The 21,324-nt window shown below is 35.2% G+C and overlaps 1 protein-coding gene across 5 annotated transcripts in view; it reads left to right on the top strand.

The window, feature by feature from the left end:
• Positions 1-20,964, top strand: part of LOC138694994 (inositol 1,4,5-triphosphate receptor associated 1-like) — a 383,890-nt gene extending 362,926 nt beyond the window's left edge. For 3 of the 5 annotated variants that reach the window (XM_069819250.1, XM_069819251.1, XM_069819249.1), the window contains 3 exons: positions 985-1,119; positions 3,728-3,883; positions 16,310-20,964. In XM_069819250.1, coding sequence (XP_069675351.1) covers positions 985-1,119; positions 3,728-3,883; positions 16,310-16,571 — 553 coding nt within the window. In that variant the 3' untranslated portion in view covers positions 16,572-20,964. Of the gene's footprint in view, positions 1-984; positions 1,120-3,727; positions 3,898-16,309 lie in introns of all 5 variants that reach the window. The other 2 variants (XR_011331033.1, XM_069819252.1) reach the window with 2 other exon arrangements.
• The last annotated feature ends 360 nt before the right edge of the window (positions 20,965-21,324 follow it).

The raw sequence follows: 21,324 nt of genomic DNA, 5'->3' as shown, positions 1-21,324 counted from the left end.
GTTCTTTCTTGCTTGTACTCGTCCTTTCTTTGTTGTACACTTCCTTCCTTGTATTTGTCCTTTCTTCCATTTAAATTACTTTTCTTTCTTCCTTCTACTCGTTCTTTCTTGCTTGTACTCGTCCTTTCTTTGTTGTACACTTCCTTCCTTGTATTTATCCTTTCTTCCTTTTAAATGTCTTTTCTTTCTTTCTTCTACTCGTTCTTTCTTGCTTGTACTCGTCCTTTCTTTGTTGTACACTTTCTCCCTTCCTTGTATTTGTCCTTTCTTCCTTTTAAATGTCTTTTCTTCCTTGTACTCGTTCTTTCTTCCTTGTACTAGCCCTTTCTTCCGTTTGTTTGTCATTCCTTCAGTTTGTTCGTCCTTTCTTCCTTATAATCATCCTTTCTTCCTTGTACACGTTCTTTCTTCCTTTTACTCGTCCTTTCTTCCTTTTACTAGTCATTTCTTCCTTTTACTCGTCCTTTCTTCCTTGTAATCGTCCTTTCTTTCTGTACACATTCTTTCTTCCTTGCATTCGTCCTTTCTTTGTTGCACTTGTCTTTTCTTTGTTGCACTCGCCCTTTCTTTCTTATACTCGTTCTTTCTTCCTTTTACTCGTCCTTTCTTCCTGCTACACCTTTTTTCTTCTACTTCCCTTCCTCCTCTGTCTCTTTTCTTCTCATTCTCCCTCTTCCTTCTCTTACCTCTCCAACTTTTTTCTCCCCCTTCCCTTTATCCTCTGTTTTCTTCCTATACTTCTGTTTTATTTGATTTTTTCTGCTTTCTTCTCCCCCTTCCATTATTTTTCATTTCTTCACTTTTTTATCATATTTTCCTTTTTTAAATCTCATAAATGGATTTTGCTTGGGATCGAAATAGTTTCTGCCTTCTCCTTAAACATTAATAAATATTACAATTAAAAACGTTATAGTAATGAGATGCATCAAGTACACATCTCGTACGTGCCACGAAGGACGAAATCTTTAAGAATGTTATTTGCAGTGTGGTGGGAGGCAGCATGGACGACATCAAGGAGCTGGTGGAGGTGCGTCGCGAGGACGAGCAGGGCTCCATGCTGGAGGAGAACAACAACTCCACGGGCACAGCCAATCTCCTCAAATCCAGTCGCTTTGACAGGTACGAATATAGAAGGAATCTTCCATGTTGTCCTGATTGCATTACCAAGACAATCTATAGTAATCATATCGCTCTTAGTTTATGTAGTAGGTAAATTAAAAAGCAATACATTTAAATGCATTTGTTTTTCCCCAATTCTATCATTACTTCATTGTTACTGTGAATTTCAATTAAAAGCTTCGTCACATATAAGAACATAGATAATTGCCAGTCTGAGTATCAGTATGTTGGTTTGAAACAGAAAGTCCTTCCTTCTTATTAAAACTTTCTTTAGATATGCTTCGGTGGTTGACCTATTGACATAAACATTACCGGTACTGTAAGACGTTAACATGAAAGTTTGCAAACTCCAAACTTTCATGTTTATGCTTACGTGATTTGCAAACAGAACACAATAGTGGAGCGCTGAAGTATACGACAGAATATGAGGAAATGGCGTCGTTGTTATGTTTCCATGGTTACCAAGTATGTTTGCTGTTATGTTTATGTTCCCATCGTGAATGATGGTATGACTTCTTGATTTTACTGTAACGTTAAGTTAACGCTTACATTATGTTTAATTTTCATTGTGAATGAGCCTTAAGCATTCGTGCTTTTATTATCAGTCAGTAATCCTTCCCCTCAATATTGTAACAAAAGAGAAAAGTGCGTATTTTCGCAGATACTGACTTCATCTCATTTGTTAGCTAATTGTAAGCAAGCATAATAAAGAACAGGCATATCTGCCTCCTACCACTATTCGATTGGCTGTTTACTGCCACGATTGGAAGTTGAAAACAAACAGCCCTTGTATATGAAAATTCATATTTTTATTTCAACTTTAAGTACCACCCAGCAATGGCTCGCATACCACCAGTGGTACGCTTATCATAGGTTGAGAACCACTGGTTTAGAGAGTGCAGCATAAGTTGCTACCCCGAACTGAAGTAACCTAACTTACATGCATATAATAATTGGTACAACTTACTATATCAAATTCAAATTCAAATTCAAATTCAGATTTATTCACAATTTACAATTGAAATGGTACATATGAATAGATACCCGAAATGAGCATTTGCTCGTGCTCGGGTACAGTTCAGTAGAGTCTACATAAATTTTGCAGATATCAATAATAATGTTGATGATAGAAATAACAGTAAAAAATAATAATAATAATAATAATAATAATAATAATAATAATAATAATAATAAAACAAAATATTAACAGTAATAAAATAAATACTAAGACTGATAAAATAAAATATAAAACCACTTAGCGAGAGTTAACACAACCAGAAAAAAAATAACGAAAATCGAAAATCAACAAAAAAGTTCGTTGTATCACAGACGACAGCAACTGCCATATTGATATTGTGTTATGTATTGTGACTTTTATTTCCAGTCAACAATAGGATTTTATTCTTCCAACAATAATTCCTTTCTACAATTCACCTTAAAGGCTCTCGTCAACAATAGGATATTCACTCAACACAGTATTCGTTATAGCACTACACTGACGACAATGACAATTTACTTGGACTATTACGAACAACAATGAACTGTTAATCTTAACTAATATTTACAAAGCACTATTTACAAATCAGAACTGTTAGTTCTCAGTTCACAGTTCTTCTAGCTCAGTCACTCGAGTTCACAGTATCTCGAACCACAGACCTTCAGAGACAGTTCACTGTACTCGAACTCAGGTCCCTCCAACTGCGGTCCACTGCACTCGAACTCAGGTCCCTCCAACTGCGGTCCACTGCACTCGAACTCAGGCCTTCGGATGCTGATACAGTTGCGGACGCACACTCGAGTCGAACTCCGGTACACAAGACTGGCTTGCTTGCTCTGGCTTACTCACTGACTGAATAACTGAAAACTGCTCGAGTTCGCTGGCGTTTCTTCTTTTATAGCTAAACTATCGTTGCGAGAAAGTACGAGTTCTGGATAGATCGCGATATTTCGACGTGTCTCCATTCTCGAATCATCTCGCACGCTGCTGCTCCCCTCCTTCACCGCGCGTAGCCATGCCCCAGGAGGCAGATGCGCGCGCACCCCGCCCAACACAAGGCCGACTTAGCCTCTCCTCCGTCGGTCGTGAGATCGAATCTCACGTGGGCGTCACAGTATTATTGGTAGTAGGGGAGAGCCGAAGGTCTACATCCTGACATTCTCTTCGAATCTTTTCATACAATCATGAGAAGTTAATGCTGAAAAACAAAGTGTCTACGAGTCAAACTGTTCATTATTCCCAGGATAAATACAAATAATACTGAAATATATTAATCGAGTTTAAGTTATAGATCTCCCCTTTTGTGCAAGGCATTGCGTATGACTAGTCGTACTGGCGAAATTGTCCACCATAATCTTAAAAATTAGGATCAACTTCGTTGCGAATTGCATACCACTCAGCAATCTTTAGAAAAGCGTAGAAGTCCATCGACGGTAGCAGGGTAGCGACTTATGTCATGTACTGTATAATATGTTCTTGTTGTTTTCTAATGCCAGGCGTTTGCCAATAAAGTCATTTAACCTCTTGCACTCCAATATATAATATGCTGCCAAGTTTAGTATGGAAGAAAGACAGTTTTCTTGGCATTGATATCTTTTTTTTATATTTTAGTGAACCAGAAGTTGGTAGTGAGATTATCGACTCTTCATACGGTGACATGGATAAAAATTCTTCTTGGCCCAGTGATTCGATGGAGGATAATACCAAAGTTCCAGATAGCACATCACACCCGTTTCTTGGAAATATGGAGACATTTCGCTCATTCAGGTAAGAATATTGTGGTAAGTTTTGTGAGAAGACAGGATTTTCTTACAGTATTAACATTTTTACGAAGTTAATGTTACTGTTGTCCTGAAACATACAGTCACAGTCTACTATATACAGTCACGAAGCTTGAGTTTTGAGGGTGCTAGAAACAATAGACTGTGACGGTACTATTTTGCATTGCCTGTAATGAGGCGATATTGGTGAGCAACTACCTAATGTTTGCATATTTACTACGTATTGAGCTTCGCGACTGTATATACTAAACTGTGATATGGTATTCCAGAAACAAACAACATTATGATCACTTTATAAACACTTCTAACACAGTGTTAAATGTAATGCATGAATTGTTTAGTGCAAATAAACTAGCACTTAATGTTCATAAAATCAGTGTAATTGAATCGATGCACATAACAGTGCTCAGTTTTCATACAGTACCATATTAAATGGATTTGATCTCGAAGGATCTGGGGCCTGTTTCTCAAAAATACTAGTTTAGTAGTTCACCAGTTACTAGTTACCAGAGTATATTTCACCAGCTCTAGTATATTCTGTTTCTCAAACTATTTTACCAGTCTAGTAACTTGTGACAATTTTTCATTAGTCACATGATCTCTTTCACTAGTCAGCTGATTGAGTTCATTTGTTTATAGTCATTGGTAGGTATTGTTATTTGAGGTTAGAAGGCTAAGTTGTTTGTGTTTTGGTTCTTACTTCTTTCTTCTCTTGAAATTCCATGAATTGAAAGCAAATTAACTACACTCAATATGATTAATGAATCAAAGGATATATCATTCGGTGCTTTTTCAAGCATAATAACAAAAAATGATAAAGTAAACGAATGGACAAAAAAATTTTGTAATGTGTTAGGCTATGGAACTGATACCTCAGAACAAAGATTATGCATACGTTAGGGACACTTACTGACCCAACATTAAGAAAGCAACTTTGATAAGTACTGTACCAATTCAAGTTCACAGTATCATAATATGAACACATTATGTAGCTAGTGGGTCTACTGCCGACATGAATGTCGCTTATGACTTGAAAAATTCGCTAATTTTTTTTTCAGTTTTACGTTTGATCTATTCTTAAATTAGTGTCGTTTTGTATTTAATTTGTAGGCTAAAATTGACAATGCCAGAAGAACTGGCAGTGGAGGAGGAAAGCCAGCAAAAATTACTGCAGTTGATGAATTGATATTAGATTATTAGGGAAAAAATTCTGCAAGTGTTGCTGGTCTAGGGCAGATGTCATTGGAAAATAATCAACATCCCGATTTGTTGAGCAATTTGTATTTGAAGCTTTGCTGATAATGCATGACTTCTATTTGTTTGTCTTGTTATGGCAGGTCCAACTATATTTAACAACTCTCCAAGCTTTTCAGCACTTTATTTAAACCGTTCATTATATTTAAACAATGCTCCCTTAAAGGAATAATAATTGTTCCTTCTCGATATAGTTTTAGCTCTTCTCACAACAACTTCTTTACTACTTCAATCGGAATCACTAAACCACATTTATTAAAAAAATAACTACAATATTTTGTTTTGATTATCTGAGAAAGATTGCCACTGGTAACTGACAATATAGAAATCACCAGTCTTTAGAGTCTTGTAGGAATAATCCTGTTGAATACTAGTATAATCAACTAGATTAGCATTTTGAGAAACAGGATCATTTATGAACTGGTGAAATCGACCAATATTACTAGTCTGTGAACTGGTAACTACTACTTTACTCTTGTAGTTTCTAGAAACACAGACTTGTAAAATGAACTAATATTACTACTGTACAGACTAGTTTTACTAGTCCATGAGTTTTGAGAAACGGGCCCCTGTAAGTACAAAGTTTCTTGGTTTGGAATTGTACAATCACTTTATCTGGAAAACATGTATAAGGCGGATGGCAACCTCTGCACCAAAATGAAACTGGTAATAGACCATGAGGAGAGATTTGAATTATCTAAATAAGTTTTTTCTCTAACATTCACCACTTTAGAGGAAATCGTTGTGTTTCTATGAAGCATTTGGCAACATCACGGCTGCTGCAATAACTCTAAGCAAGCGCAGCCTGCACTCCTTACCTCCCCTTCCCCTTCCCTCTGCTGCTGTATTCAGTCGGCAATACACGACATGCACTGCGTTGCAAGATTTATTTCAATAATTTTCGCTATTATTCAATTTAAATTCATGACTAAATGGTTAAATTTGCAAAAAAAGATTCAAGACATTAACTGTTCAGATTATTTTTACTTATTTTTACCTATCTTTTTGTATAGCCATCAGCCATTTCTCTCAGGCTGTTACCGCAATAGAGCGCTGCAAACATTGGGCAAAGATTATTTTTTCCTGTTTAATGGTGCTTCATCGAAGTAAAAGTGTACCGGTAATGAAAGTTTTGTTATATTTAACATACTGATATACAATCACCTCTTAAATGTTGGTGCAGTTACCATCCACCCTGTCTAGAATCGCATACTTTAATTCTATAAGTCCACACCTGTGGAGTAACGGTTAGCACGTCTGTCCGCGAAACCAGGTGGCCCGGGTTCGATTCCCGGTTGGGGCAAGTTACCTGGTTGAGGTTTTTTCCGGGGTTTTCCCTCAACCCAATATGAGCAAATGCTGGGTAACTTTCGGTGCTGCACCCCGGACTCATTTCACCGGCATTATCACCTTCATCTCATTCAGACGCTAAATAACCTAAGATGTTGATAAAGCGTCGTAAAATAACCTACTAAAAATTCTATAATGGAATATGGATTAATATTCTGGGGCAACTCGTCTCAAGCTAAATATTTTTTGTTTTACAAAAGAAAGCTTTAAGGATAATGATAGATATCCATGAAGGTCGTCATGTAAAATTATTTTTCAAAATTTAAAAATATTGACTTTACCTTGTGAGTAGGCCTTCATTCTTTCTCTGCTGATGTTTTATATTATAAACCAAGATACATTCAGTACCGTACTAATCAAAACATTCACTGATTAAATTTCTAACTTTTTTACCGTGTTAATATTTAGGACTTACCTTGCTTGACTAGTTTCGAAATAGAGATCCTGCACTATCTTCTGGCGTCCTGTTGTGGTGGGGTGTGTTCATGATTGTGTGGAAAAGGGTGTGTGTTTTGAAATTGAGTTGAGTGTTCAGGATGTGATGTGGGTATGTTTTTATATGTTTATAAATTTCACACTACAAGAACATCTTAACACACAGACAAGACACACAAATAAATATAACTTAACAGGAGTTTACAAACTATCATGCAACAGTTGCAATGACTTCTACATTGGACAGACTAGAAGATCATTTCAAACACGTTACAAGGAACATATCACAGCCATAACCAAACTACACAACAATTCAACCTATGCAGAACACATCACAAACTCCAACCACAGCTACAGTAACATAGACAACGACATGAAAATACTAGGCCTATACATTCAGACAAAAAACCATAAACTTGTATAGTATAGTATTTATTAGCTATCGTTATAGCAAAAGCTAATGACATTGTCAAATTACACGTGTGAAATTATCGTGCAAAAATGAAAATTATTCTATTACAACACTAAACATAAAGCAAAATGATCAAAATACTCCTTAGAGTTTACAATTGAGAGTCAATATTATCAAAAATAGGCTAATATCTAGATGAAAATTGTAACACACTGATCACAAATATTAGATTTGCTCCGTTTATATAGAATAAAACAAGAATTAACTTAACAATTTATGAGAATTTCCTAATATATTACAAAATAATAATAACATTCAGAGAAAGAAATCTAAAAAATATCTACAGCTTAATTTTCAAACTCAAAATATTCTTGCACAGAATAGAATGGGTTTCTAAGAAGCCACGTTTTCACTTTGACTTTGAATATGTCTAGTGACACTTCCTGTGCTTCCTGTGGTAACATGTTGAACATCCTGCAGCCCAACATGTTGGACTACTTTTAACTTTGGATAGTCTGCAAAATGATATGTCCAGTTTTTCTTTATTACGAGTATTATACTCATGTTCATCCATCCTACTGGTGAAGCCATAAAGATTTTTCTTGATGTAAAGAAGGAGTTCCAGAATATATTCATTAACAACTGTTAAGATAGACTCCTGTGGTTTACAATGTGCTTTGCTTGGTACTTCTGTGATAATTCATTGCTTTCTTCTGAATCAGTAGGACTTCCATAAGTTTATTGCTGTTTCCCCACACCAGGATTCCATACTTCAATATGCTATGAAAAGAAGCAAAATAAAGACTTCTTAGGTACTGCCCGGGTATTTTATCTCTAATTACTCTTAAGAGATACAGGACTCTAGACAGTCTCTGAGAGATATATTCAATGTGAGATATATGTGAGAGATATATTCAATGTTGACACCCTAGAACAATATGAAATTTATAAACATACTGAAACAAACCTGCATCACATCCTGAGCACTCAACTCAATTTCAAAACACACATCTTTTTCGACACAATCATGAACACAACCCACCACAACAGGAAACCAGATGATAGCGCGAGATCTCCACTAGGCTTAGGATAACACTTCGAAACTAGTCAAGCAAGGTAAATCCTAAATATTAACACAGTGAAGAAGTTAGAAGTTTAATCAGTGATATATAAGTGTTAAAAGTGTATATAGAAAAATGAACGAAACATTCATAATTTTAATATAAGACACAAATCAGATCTCCAGCTACCCTCTGTTAGTCTCAGCTGTTATAAAAAGGAGTCCACTATTCATGTATTACGGTCTTCAGTGCACTGTCTAATATCTTAAAACTCTGAAGGGCCAAGAGAAAAGGTACAGAACAGAATTAACAACATTTCTGCATACCCATACTTTCTTCTCAACTGATGAATTGTTTATACTTGTAAACTGAATTAATCTGCTTGCTGTGTATTGTATATTTTTGTATAACTCTTGATTTGTTGCATATATCAAAGCTGCAGTGCTGATGTAAGGTTATGGAATATAATAAATGAAATGAAAAATGAAAGTGAAGTTAAAAAAGGGTACTTTCCATCTTTATCTTTTTTCTTTCTTCTTTGTTCCTCTTCCTTCCTTGAATCATTTTCTTTTGCCTCTTCTTTCTTTTTCTTCCTCTTCAGTCTCAAAATCCTCTTCCTTCTCCTCCTCTTTTTCTCCTCCTCGTCCTCTCTTTCATCTTTTCCTCTCCTCTGCTTTGCATTCCTCTTTTCTTGTCTTTCTCCTCTTTTTCTAATTCTTACTCAGTATCACCACAACAACAACGATTAATACAAAGTGGTTTAGAGCCGACTGACACATTATGACTTGCAATAACTTTCTAACTAACTAGAAAATTAGAGCGAGGAAAATTACATCCGAAAGATGAACGCCATTAATACTGAAACTGTACCCCTAACTTCTCCCACACCATTTTGTTTTTTACCACATAACTTACATAAGATGTAATACAACGATTTTGTATATCTGTGCTAGTTTTTTTGAGTATGAAATAATATAAACAAACTTGGCAAAAAGCAACATTTATTTTACTCCATTTTGAATCTTGCGTACACCACTTTTAACACTTGAATATAATTAATTGATGAACTAGTGGACTTACTCGTGTTAAATATGTAATATTTGTCCGGCTTACAGCTGTTTCAGTGCTTCACGCACCATCATCAGAGCCTACTAGATCGCGGCGTCATCTCGAACTTCTCTACCTGTTAGGAGGGTGTGTTTTATTGTTGGAAGGTTTTGAAGTGTGGAGTCGAATAGTGTGTGTGTACTGAAATTGATCTGTGTGTTGAGGATTTGATTGGGGTATGTTTTAGTATGTTTGTATATTTCGTATTGTTCTAGTGTGTTGAGTTTTTGGTTCTTGGGTTGTGTGTGTAGGATTTCCATGTCCGTATTTATGTTATTGTATGTATGGTTAGTATTGGTTATGTGATCGGGATATGTAGATGTATTGTGTCCTCTGGTTATAGCTTTAATATGTTCTTTGTAACGTGTTTGGAATGATCTGCCTGTTTGTCCTATGTAGAACTTGTCGCAACTATTACATTTGAGTTTGTATACACCTGTGTGGTCGTATTTATTTGTTTGTGTTTTTTGTGTGTTGAGATGTCTTTGTAGTGTGTTTTTTGTGTGTTGAGATGTCTTTGTAGTGTGTTTTCTGTATGAAGATGCGATCTTATGTGTGCTTTTGTTTTCATATGTTAGTGTGATGTATTTCTTGTGTTCTTGTGTTTGTGTTGTGTTTTGTGTATTTTTGTGTTTGTTAAGTTTTTGTTTTGTCTTCCTTATGATGTTGTCTATTATGTTTGGATTGTATCCGTTTTCTTGTGCTATGTATTTGATTGTGTTCACTTCTTCATTGTAGTGTTGTTGGTTCATGGGTATGTTGAGTAATCAGTGTACCATTGTCCTGAATGCAGCATGTTTGTGTTGTATGGGGTGGTTAGATGTGTTGTGTATGTGTGTGGTGGTGGTGGTTAGTTTTCTATATATTTTGAAGAAGTGTTTGTTGTCGATTTTTGTTATGGTGATGTCTAGTATACACACACTATTCGACTCCACACTTCAACACCTTCCAACAATAAAACACACCCTCCTAACAGGCAGAGAAGTTCGAGATGACGCCGCAATCTAGTAGGCTCTGATGATGGTGCGTGAAGCACTGAAACAGCTGTAAGCCGGACAAATATTACATATTTAACACGAGTAACTCCACTAGTTCATCAATTAATTTTATTTTACTATTTTCTGAATGTAATACCGTACTTCCCCGCGTAATGGACGTCCCCGCATAATGGACGCACCCCAATTTTTCGCGTTAAAATTAAAAAAAAAAATTGCGCATAATAGACGCATAGAGGAATGTGTATCTGTAACAAATGATAACAGTGTTGCTGGATCTGACAGTGTATGAGGTAAGGCTAGTGTTAATAATAATGATAACGTGTCTTGTCTTACTGTCACTGTATTCATTGTTACAAGTTATCATCTATTTATACAACTACTACTAATTAACGATTGTCTCAAGTATTTTCTGCTTACTTGTTGGTAATAGAGTTACCAACAAGTCAGCAGAAAATACATTACAAAATAATAAACCCAAACCAGTAAAAAAAAAAATTCTCTTAAAACAATAAAAATGCTTCTTATTTATTCGTAACACTAATTGTAGTAGTGAAAATCACAAATATTTCAAAAGGACCGGTTCATTCAATGATATCCATTATTTACAGATCTGACTATAAACCCAAAATGGTTAAAAGCATAATTTGCAATTGCAACGAATCGTTATTAAATTAGTCACAGCCCATATATTGTTTACAATTGAAGAGTGCACTGCAAGAATGATGGATGTCATTTGGAATACATTTTGCAGGAGAAGCAATTGAAAGTTTGAAATGCTTAGCGCTCAAAGCTTAACTGTGATTTTCCGGTCATTACTGGACAATGACTATCAGTGTTAATGCCATATAACTCTCTATGTACATTCTATATGTCTTAAGCTATGCATTGACAGTCTTGGTTCATTTTCGACAAGAAAGTGACATCCATCATTCTTGCAGTGGACTCTTCATATTCTATCAATTATTTCAGCATTCGAGCTGGTCCAACTTTAATATGTGTTTTTTTTTTTCACTAACATTTTTTCCTCGCATAAAGGAAGCACCTCAGTTTTTTGTTACAAAAATCGAAAAATAAAAAAAAAGTGCGTTTATTACGCGGATAAATACGGTAATATGTTTATAAAATTTTGACTAACATCCTATATAAAAAAATGTTACCATATATGGAAGGAATAGTAGGGGACTATCAGTGCGGATTCAGACCGGGAAGATCGACGGTGGACCAGCTATTCATAATGAGACAAGAGACAGAAAAATGCTGGGAACAGAACATCGATTTAGATTTTGAATCTGCATATGATAATCTAATACTTAGGACAATATGGGGACACATGCATCAACTCGGTTTTCCAAGGAAACTGATAAATGTATGCAGAATTATGTCATCTGAACCAAAGGCAACAGTGAAATTAGGAAAGATCACAACTGAAAATTTTAAATTGGAGAAAGGAACCAGGCAAGGAGATGGGCTGGCACCTCTCTTGTTTAATATAGCCCTACACATTGCAATAATAAAATCAGAAGTCCAAATTAATGGAACTATTTTTAATAAGACACAACAGATTTTAGGCTATGCGGATGATGTCATCATCACCGGAAGAAGGATACAAGACGTTGAAGAAGCCTTGATAGCATTGGTTAAGGAAACTCAGAAGCTGGGATTTAAAATAAATACAAAGAAATCTAAATTTATGTCAGTCACCAAAAGACAAAATGATCAAGTGAAGGAAGTTAAAATGGGAACATACAAGTTTGAAAAAGTAAAAGAATTTACATATCTCAGATCAATATTGACAGCAAATAATGACCTAAGGAATGAGGTACAAAGAAGAATAAATCTGGCTAACAGGGCATATTATTCACTTTTACCAATTGTTAAAAATAAAATAATATCTAGAGAAATCAAAATCAAGATTTATAAAACCCTAATAAGACCCATTATAACATATGGTACAGAAACATGGGGTCTGAATAAAAATACATGCAAACAACTAGCAGTATTTGAGAGGAAAATCTTAAGAACGATATTCGGAGCAATTGAAACAGTGGATGGATGGAGAGCCAGATATAATAATGAGATATACGAACTGTATAAGGAATCGGATTTGGAGGCGCACATAAGATGTCAAAGACTGAGATGGTTGGGACACGTCACAAGGATGGAAACAACAAGGAAAGTGAAGATTGTCTTCAATAACAACCCAGATGGAACCAGATTAAGAGGAAGACCGAGAACAAGATGGTGGAACTGTGTACGAGTGGATGTGAATAGATTAGGAATAAGGAATTGGAGGGAGTTGGCGATGGATAGAGAAGGATGGAAGAGAGCCATAGAGGAGGTTAAGGCCCACCTGGGCTGTAATACCAAATAAGAAGAAGTAGAAATACGGTAATATAATGAAAACAAATAACTCTGATAGGTATTTCATTAACATGTGTTTTATATTATACTATCAAGAAAAACATTTAGAATAATTTCAGATTTATCTTTACTCGTATCATCAGGTAATGCATGGTGCAAGGCAACAAGATGTTCATTCATTCATTCATTCATTCATAGTGTTCTGCCTAAGGGTAGGTCTTTCACTGCAAACCCAGCATTCTCCAATTTTTCCTATTTTCTGTCTTCCTCTTTGTCTCCGCATATGGCCCTTATATCTCTTAATATGATCTATACAACATATGATTTAATATTACATATTAAATGCATCTTTTGGTATTTTATTTACATTGTTGAAAGAAAATTAATAAACAACTGACTTTGATGGGAGAACCTTGGAAATGTGTCCGTTGGCTCTGAGCCACCTTGCATATCAGCAGCTTGAAAGCATAATTCATCAATAAGGGTTATGGTGGTGGACAGCAGTGGCGTAGCAACAATGTAAGCTAAAAACCTCAGCTTCCCCAGTTAATAATAATTTCATAATAAACCTGCAGTTTATGGACAAAATTATTTATTAATTTTAATAGAATTTATATTTACGCGTTAAATATTGTGATGCGGCAGCTCAGGATTATTTGTGATGCAGCAGTAAACAAGAAGCCTGCACACACCAGCTTCCAAGCAGACTGGTTTCTTACACTCATTCTTCTGTGTAATCCACCCCGCAGATTTTCCGTCCCTTTCTAACTAAACTACCCTAGTCGCAAGGCTCGCAAGAAGCTAGCTTTTACATTGAAAATAAGTAGTTTCCGAGTTATCCCTTTTCGTCAGTTGTGTTCAGTTGAAGCGTTAGTGTGCATTGTGGCTGATATAATAAATAATGAGTAAAATAACAGTTCCTGACACCGATTTACTTGAATTTTTTAGGACAATTCTATTATTAAGACTGACTTACGAACAAAAGTGTGATCTAAAAAACAAATGACCGACTCCCTTCCTGTCAATGAAGGACACAACCAAGACAGACGCATACTTACGTACTGTATCTATTGACCGTTAATATTGTGATTTATCTAAGTATGGCAGGGAGTGAGCGAATGGCATACGTATACGTGTCTATTAGAGATATGTGTAAACCATGAAATCATATTTTACTATGTATCATTTGAGGTCGTGCATTATTGGTGTTACGAGGTTCCAACCAATCTTCGACTGCTGATTTGACATTGACTACTATTTATTTTAAGACTATATTTTTGTAATACGTTTCCTCATATTGCATGGAAGACAACTTGAGTTAGCTTCCCCTGCTCAAAATTTCATGCTACGCCACTAGTGGACAGAAGGGTAAGGGAACAGCCAAGGGAGGGTAAGGAGAAAAAAAGGACTATACTGTTTTCCTAAGGCAGGCATGTCAGAAATCAGACACTGAAAGTACAGTGTATGTGCGCGGATCGCCGGTCTGTGGAGATTGCATCATTCACGTGTTGCTCTTACCAGTTCTTAGTGGGAGGGGTGTACAAGAATCTGTTCTGCTCTTCTAGTGTTCAATTAAATTGACATTTGGACATTATAAACATACTTAGCAGAAGCAAAAAACACAATTATTGTCAGTGTCTATATTTGACAATAATTGTAACACAAGAAACAATAGACTTACTCAGTTACAATTCACAATGCAGTCGTTTGTAAAGAATCATTTATTTACATGATTTGTATACAGTATTTGAAGAAAATATAAATATTGCAGTAATTTCGAAACAACAAAAAACGAACACAGTATTTCATTTTACGTAGTAGGTACTGATTATTTCAAAGTAATACTCTTTCATTGCTCCTCAAGCATTATTGGGTCCATTGGTGCACAAATGTTAAAGAAAATATTTTACTCGCAATTATATGCAATAGGACATTGTGAGGCTTTTACACTGGAATCATTTCCTTGCTGTATATTAATATAAATTCACATTATTATTAATAAACTGGATAAATTAAGCTTGAATTTAAATTTATATATAGTTTATTAGGAAAACGATGAGAGCAAGTATCAGCAAGTTGGGAGAGTTACTGAATTGAGTTAAAAGAGTAGTTCACAAGCTGTGAAGTGAGGACATTTTCTTTATGTCAGGTTTAAAGATTTATTAACGCAAGTATATTAACATAATATAGTAACGTGAAATGGAAAATTCGCCATTATGTATTATTTTTCCAGAAAATTTTTCCGCCTTACAAATAGTTGCTTTCTTCCTTCCCTTACAACCTCAAGACCCTCACATATATTCTTCACTCAATATTCTCATTACTTATCAGCTTAACAAATAAAAATTGTAAGTCGTCTAACCATTGATGGCTGTGTTAGTACAGACTGCAAAACAACATAATTGTCATGTTTGTCTTGCCATGAGAGTCCTAATTATAAAATAAGAGCTGGCAAATAACATATTTTGAGAACTTTACTAATATGATTTAAATTATCACATCAGTATTAGGTCCACACGATATGATGAAAGCCTTTCATTTTAAAATAATTACTATTGGCTGAGGAAAACATCATAACAGTTATGTTATATGATTCGTGATTTCTCTTCTTCATTATATCTGTGGACTCCTCACTTTATATTCCATAATGCATTCACAATCACAGCAGCTTAATGAGCACCCGTACTGATCTGTGTTACCTGCTACTGCAGGTAATGTACAGCCCTGTCGCGTTCCCCTCCAAGCCGATTCACTCCCTCCAGGTAGGGGAATAGGAACTGCACATCGCACAGAGACAAGTGCACAATGTGCGCGACTGCATAATGTGCAGGGTTTTGACATGCCTGTCCTAAGGGGAAAGAAACTGGCCAACCTAACCCATTATTTCCTGGCTTAGTTGCCTCATGAGTGTCACTTGTGAGGTTCAGCGCTGGTACGTTCCACCAAAGGTCCCGGGATCGATACCCGGCCCCAGAACAATTTTTCCCTTGAAATTATTCAAATCTGCTTTACAGGGAGCTTCACCTGAAAGACTAGATTTGCATAATATATACGTTACTGTGTACGTTAACAGAAAACCACAATTCCAAGTCACACAGAGATTGTGTGCACTCGCTGTGGGTCTCTGGCATTTCGTCAGCCCACACGAGTTGTGTGGATATAAAGGGAAAAGTTGAGACGGTGTCGGGTGGAGTTCCCGGGTAGCTCAGTGGTAGAGCGCTGGTACGTTCAACCAGAGGTCCCGGGATCGATACCCGGCCCCGGAACAATTTTTCCCTTGAAATTATTCAAATCTGCTTTACAGGGAGCTTCACCTGAAAGACTAGATTTGCAGGTTCAAACCTGTCTTCGGTCAGTTGACTAAACAACAACTGTTTTCCTAACATTTTTAGATTCTGAAGAAAATGAGACTAATAAGATTTCGTATATTACAGAGACAGTGCATCAGATTTCATCTATCAGACTCGCACGGCCCTGATGGACAATGTTGTGCCCCTGAATGTGGACCACATGCTGATACAGACGCGGCGCTGTGCCACATTCCTGCTCTTGTGCGCAGCCCTCTGGAGCCTCCTGTCCACTTTCGTGCCCATCGCAGCACAGTCCACGAGATGCGTACCCTTCTCGTGGGTCACGTGGGAAGAACTTCTTCATCCATATGTAACGATTCGACGCAATGGACCTCCACCCATTTAGTGGACAACTTCTCCTCGAAATTCTGGAATCAGATACATGTAATTACTTGATCTTATAAAATAATCAAATTTCTTGTGCTACTTAACCTGAAGTTAAGTAACTTTTAAGAAACGTGATTATTTTATAGGATTGATAATTTATTTAAAAAAAATTACTCTGATCTCGGAATTCTGAAATTAACTTAATTTGTTATGTGAAATATGCATTTACTCTATCGCAGTTAAAATTTAAAAAAATTATTAAATATAAAATTTCCATAGGAAAACAAATAAAAATTAGAATTCGAAGTTTTAAAACTGTTGTTACTTACTGCACCATCGAAATACAAAAGAAAAAATGAATTAGACATGAATTTACTAACTTTATTATCAAAAATCACAATATGATTTAATACTAGAACACTTTTTTTTTTCTGAGGAACATGTGACAGTCTTTTTTTTTTTTTTTAGTTCAAAGAAACTAAACGTGTAGAGGAGCCTTTCTCTTACAAACTTTATTCTTACTTTTCCTCCTGTTGTTTTTCATCTTGATTTTCTTTAGGATGTAAAATTATTTGAAGTCTCTAAGAATATTAGTTTGGGTCACTGTTCACTCCTTCGACATAGGAAGAATAGACAATCCAGATGGAAGTGTACTTGTTTGACTTCTCTGGTTTAATCCCATCTTAATTTATTAAGGTCTCAAGAGCAGGCTTTAATATAGGTACTGGTACTGACTCCAGTTTAAAATACTGAAGCAAAATACAGAGTAATTGAGTAATAGCGTGCAAAATTTGAACAGAAAATAGGGGATTCTCTACAGAACATTTTGAGATAAGAAACTTGGGGTCTACTAAGTCAGATTAAGGAGATCTGAGCTTAAACATGTATATCACTATCACATACTGTTTTCCATATTATCTGTATTTATTATACTGTATACATTTATTTACATTTTTTATATTTATTTACAATTATTATTTACATTTATAAAATAATTTTCAAATCATATAAATCTGTGTTAACAACATACCATTTTGTACCACACAACAGGTACCGGTACTTGAAATGGTGACCACCAACATTTATTCACATTTATTATTTAAATTTAATATTTACATTTATTAATTACATATAGGCAATACATAATGTTTTGTTGTTGACCTGTCGTCCACAAAGTGATTCTATCTATTGTAGGCCTATTTACATAGTGACATTACAAAACATGATGTGAGTCAATGACAGACCCTTTCTTACCATTCAAAGTGTTAATCACAGAACATTTACAATATGTTGTTACCATAATCAAAATTTGTAAATGATACGCAAATAATTTAAAATTATAAATAAATGGACCTAAATAATAATTGAAATTATCATCATCATCATCATCATCATCATCATCATCATCATCATCATCATCATCATCATCATCATCATCATAATATTCCAGGCACGAAATTAGGCCATTGTTGGCCTGTTTCGGTTCCAGCTATACAGGATCCAATAGACGTTTCTGTGGACGTCCAGGTCGTCGTCGTCCTTGAGGTATTTTAGCATTTCTTGGGGTGTCCGGCCAGCTTCCATACGAGAAATGTGTTCAAGCCATCTGTTTCTGTATTCTGTAATTTTTTCTTCTAATGGTTGCATGTTGAGTTGCTGCAGTATATCCTCGTTCCTCTTGTGGTCCAGAAGTGTGTATCCTGCAGTTCGTTGCAGATATTTCATTTCAGCTGCTCTTAATCTGCTGATATCTCTTCGTGTCAGAACCCAAATTTCGCTTCCATAGAGGAGAGTTGGTAGTGCAAGGGTTTTATATAGCTTTTATATAATAATTTAAATAATAAGTGTAAATAAATGTAACTAATAAATTAGGAGTGAACTTTCAAAAAGTAGTTTTGTACAAGTTTTCTTTTTAAGGAACACGCAAAATATATCTGTGTGGAAAATGAACAAATGTCCAAACCAACTTAACGCCTGTATAACTGCGAAAATTACTCCATTTTGACTCGAAAATCATATATATATATATATAATATAGAGGTTACATAAACACTTACATTGAAGCAGCTTTTTTCTTTTTCTTTTTTTTTTTTAATTTTGGACAAACTGCATTTTGGAAGTCCACTCCTCAAATGTAGATAATATGGAAAACAGTAAGTGATAGCAATAGACATGTTTAAACTCAAATCTCTTTAATCTGACTTGGCAGATCCTCAAGTTTCCTATCTCAAAATTTTTTGTAGAGCATCTCCTATTTTCTGTTAAGTTTTGCATGCTTTTATTGAATCACCCTGTATATTTGGAAGTTTCCTCTCCCTTCTCACCTCACATTTTTATCAGATCTTCTGCGATGCTTCTTCAGGGGCGAGGGACATACTTCATCTGTCAGACTTGTACAGTCCAGATGAACAGTGTCATGCCATTGAATATGGATGATGTATTGTTACAGACGTGAAGCTATGCCACACTTAGGTCTATAGAGCCTACTGTTATCTTTTGTGCTCATAGAACACAATCCAGTAGTCGCATACTATTCTCATAAGTCACATGAAATTCGACCCAATATACCTTTTTAAGTACCGCAGAGAACTCTTTCACGAAACTTCAGGAATTATATGTTTGCAACTGCTTTGTTCTAAAAAATTACCAATGTGCTACGTAATTTTAAGGTAAATAAATTTGAAGGTAATCATTGGCTTGTTACAGAATGCTTCGCATTATCTTCGGAAAAATATTTAATTGTGATTTCTATAGTACCATCAGCAATATATTTTTGTATACAGAGACAGCCAAAAGTCACGATGAGATGTTGTATGTTGCGTTACAAACTGTACTAACTCGAAAAGAGAGAATTAATTGAAGCGTCGGCTGGAACAACGTTGTAAGTTACAAAATTTTCATTCGGCGTGTTTCCGTGTAATAATGTTGTATGTCATGTTACCTTGCTATACTCTTTGGCTTGCAACTGTCCATCAATGCAGTACGTGAAATTTGTCCACTCAAAAGTTTGCTACCCTATAAGAACAACGTTGTATCTGTACACATTTTTGCAGCTCCTGTAAATTTTACCAAATGTAACGTTGTTCCAGCTGACGCTTCAATTAATGACAATGGCTCAATGATAATTTTATTGGTAACAGTATCATAAGAATATGGCCCAATGATAATTTTATTGGTAACAGTATCAGAATAATATGGCCCAATGATTATTTTATTGGTAACAATATCAAAAGAATATGGCCCAATGATAATTTTATTAGTAACAACATTGAAAGAATTTGGCCCAATGATAATTTTATTGGTAACAGTATCAGAAGAATATGGCCCAATGATAATTTTATTGGTAACAATATCAGAAGAATAATGGCCCAATGATAATTTTATTAGTAACAACATTGACAGAATATGGCCCAATGATAATTTTATTAGTAACAACATTGAAAGAACATGGCCCAATGATAATTTTATTGGTAACTCGCCTTTCATTATTTTGTAACTAAACATATAACATTCGATCGTGACTTTTGGCTCTTGCTGTATATTTTTGTACAAAACATTTCTTGAAGAAGCCATTCTTTCAGTTTCTTTTGACTACCATGAAGATCCTGGTCATTTGTTTCTTGAAGTGCTTATAGAAATAATTTACAAAGTCTACGAGGACCTTTTGATAGAATAGTTAGTAAATGCATATGTAATTTCAATCCAGTTAAATTTAATGTAAAATATTCTATGTTTCAATACGTTATTGCTTTCATTTTTTTCAGTATTATTGTGATTTACTTAGAGATGATGTAAATACGCGTTACTTAGATAATTTCCCAGAATATTCTACGTGCAGCGAAGTACACCGTTAGTGTCTTGAATTTATGTCATCTAATTGCTGTGCATTGTTTCATCTCTGATATTAACTTAGATAGTTATCACTGGTAAGAATTCGTTCATTGAAATATGTGATGAAGATGACATCAAACACTAAGAACCAATGTGTTGCAGATATTATACCTACTGTGTTGATATGACTGAGTCTTCATTACTTCTGTACATAGTAAATGCGAAATAATAACTGAAATATAAGGAAACTATTTATAAAGTAAATACTTTTAATTATATTTCAAGACTGCAAAGTTTAACCAGCTAGTGTGATGTGAAGTATACCATTAGTGTCTTGGATTTTACATATTAGTCGTTTATTGCTGTGTTGTGTTTTATTTCTGATATTATTTTAAATGTTTAGTACTGGCAACAACTTGTTCATGAAATACGTGAGCTAGAAGGCATTAAATAGCAATAAAATTGCTGCTGTTACAATTATTGTAGATGATTCTATTGTGTTAATTTGAATGTAACTTCATTACTTTTGTACATAGTTAAGTGTAATATAACTGAAATATAAGTAAATTGTTATTTATAAAGTGCGTACCTTACATGTGTTTTGAGCCTGAAAAGCCTATCTTCCAGTGGCGGTTTCTCGGGGAGGGAAGGGAGGAATGTCCTCCTCACATTTTTCTTCTTTTGAAAGTAAATACCAAATGAAATATGTGCCTTGAAATTCGAGGAAGATTCGATAATTTTTAAGTTCACAGCTATAAGAAAACCTCGGTTGATCGAGTTTTAAACGACGCGCACTCATGTGCTGCTAGAAAACTGTGAGAAGGATGCGAGATTGTTTGTGTGGAGGAAAGTCAATCCTTTCCTCCTTTACTGCAGTTAATAGACAACATAGAAAACAGCGCACTAGTGGCGAGAGACAGAAGCAGAGTTTTAAAGCAAGT

The sequence above is a fragment of the Periplaneta americana genome, chromosome 2 (assembly GCF_040183065.1).
Source record: "Periplaneta americana isolate PAMFEO1 chromosome 2, P.americana_PAMFEO1_priV1, whole genome shotgun sequence".
Lineage (NCBI taxonomy): Eukaryota > Metazoa > Arthropoda > Insecta > Blattodea > Blattidae > Periplaneta > Periplaneta americana.
The sequence above is the reverse complement of the archived record's forward strand: the minus strand, read 5'-3'. Positions and strand labels throughout refer to the sequence as shown.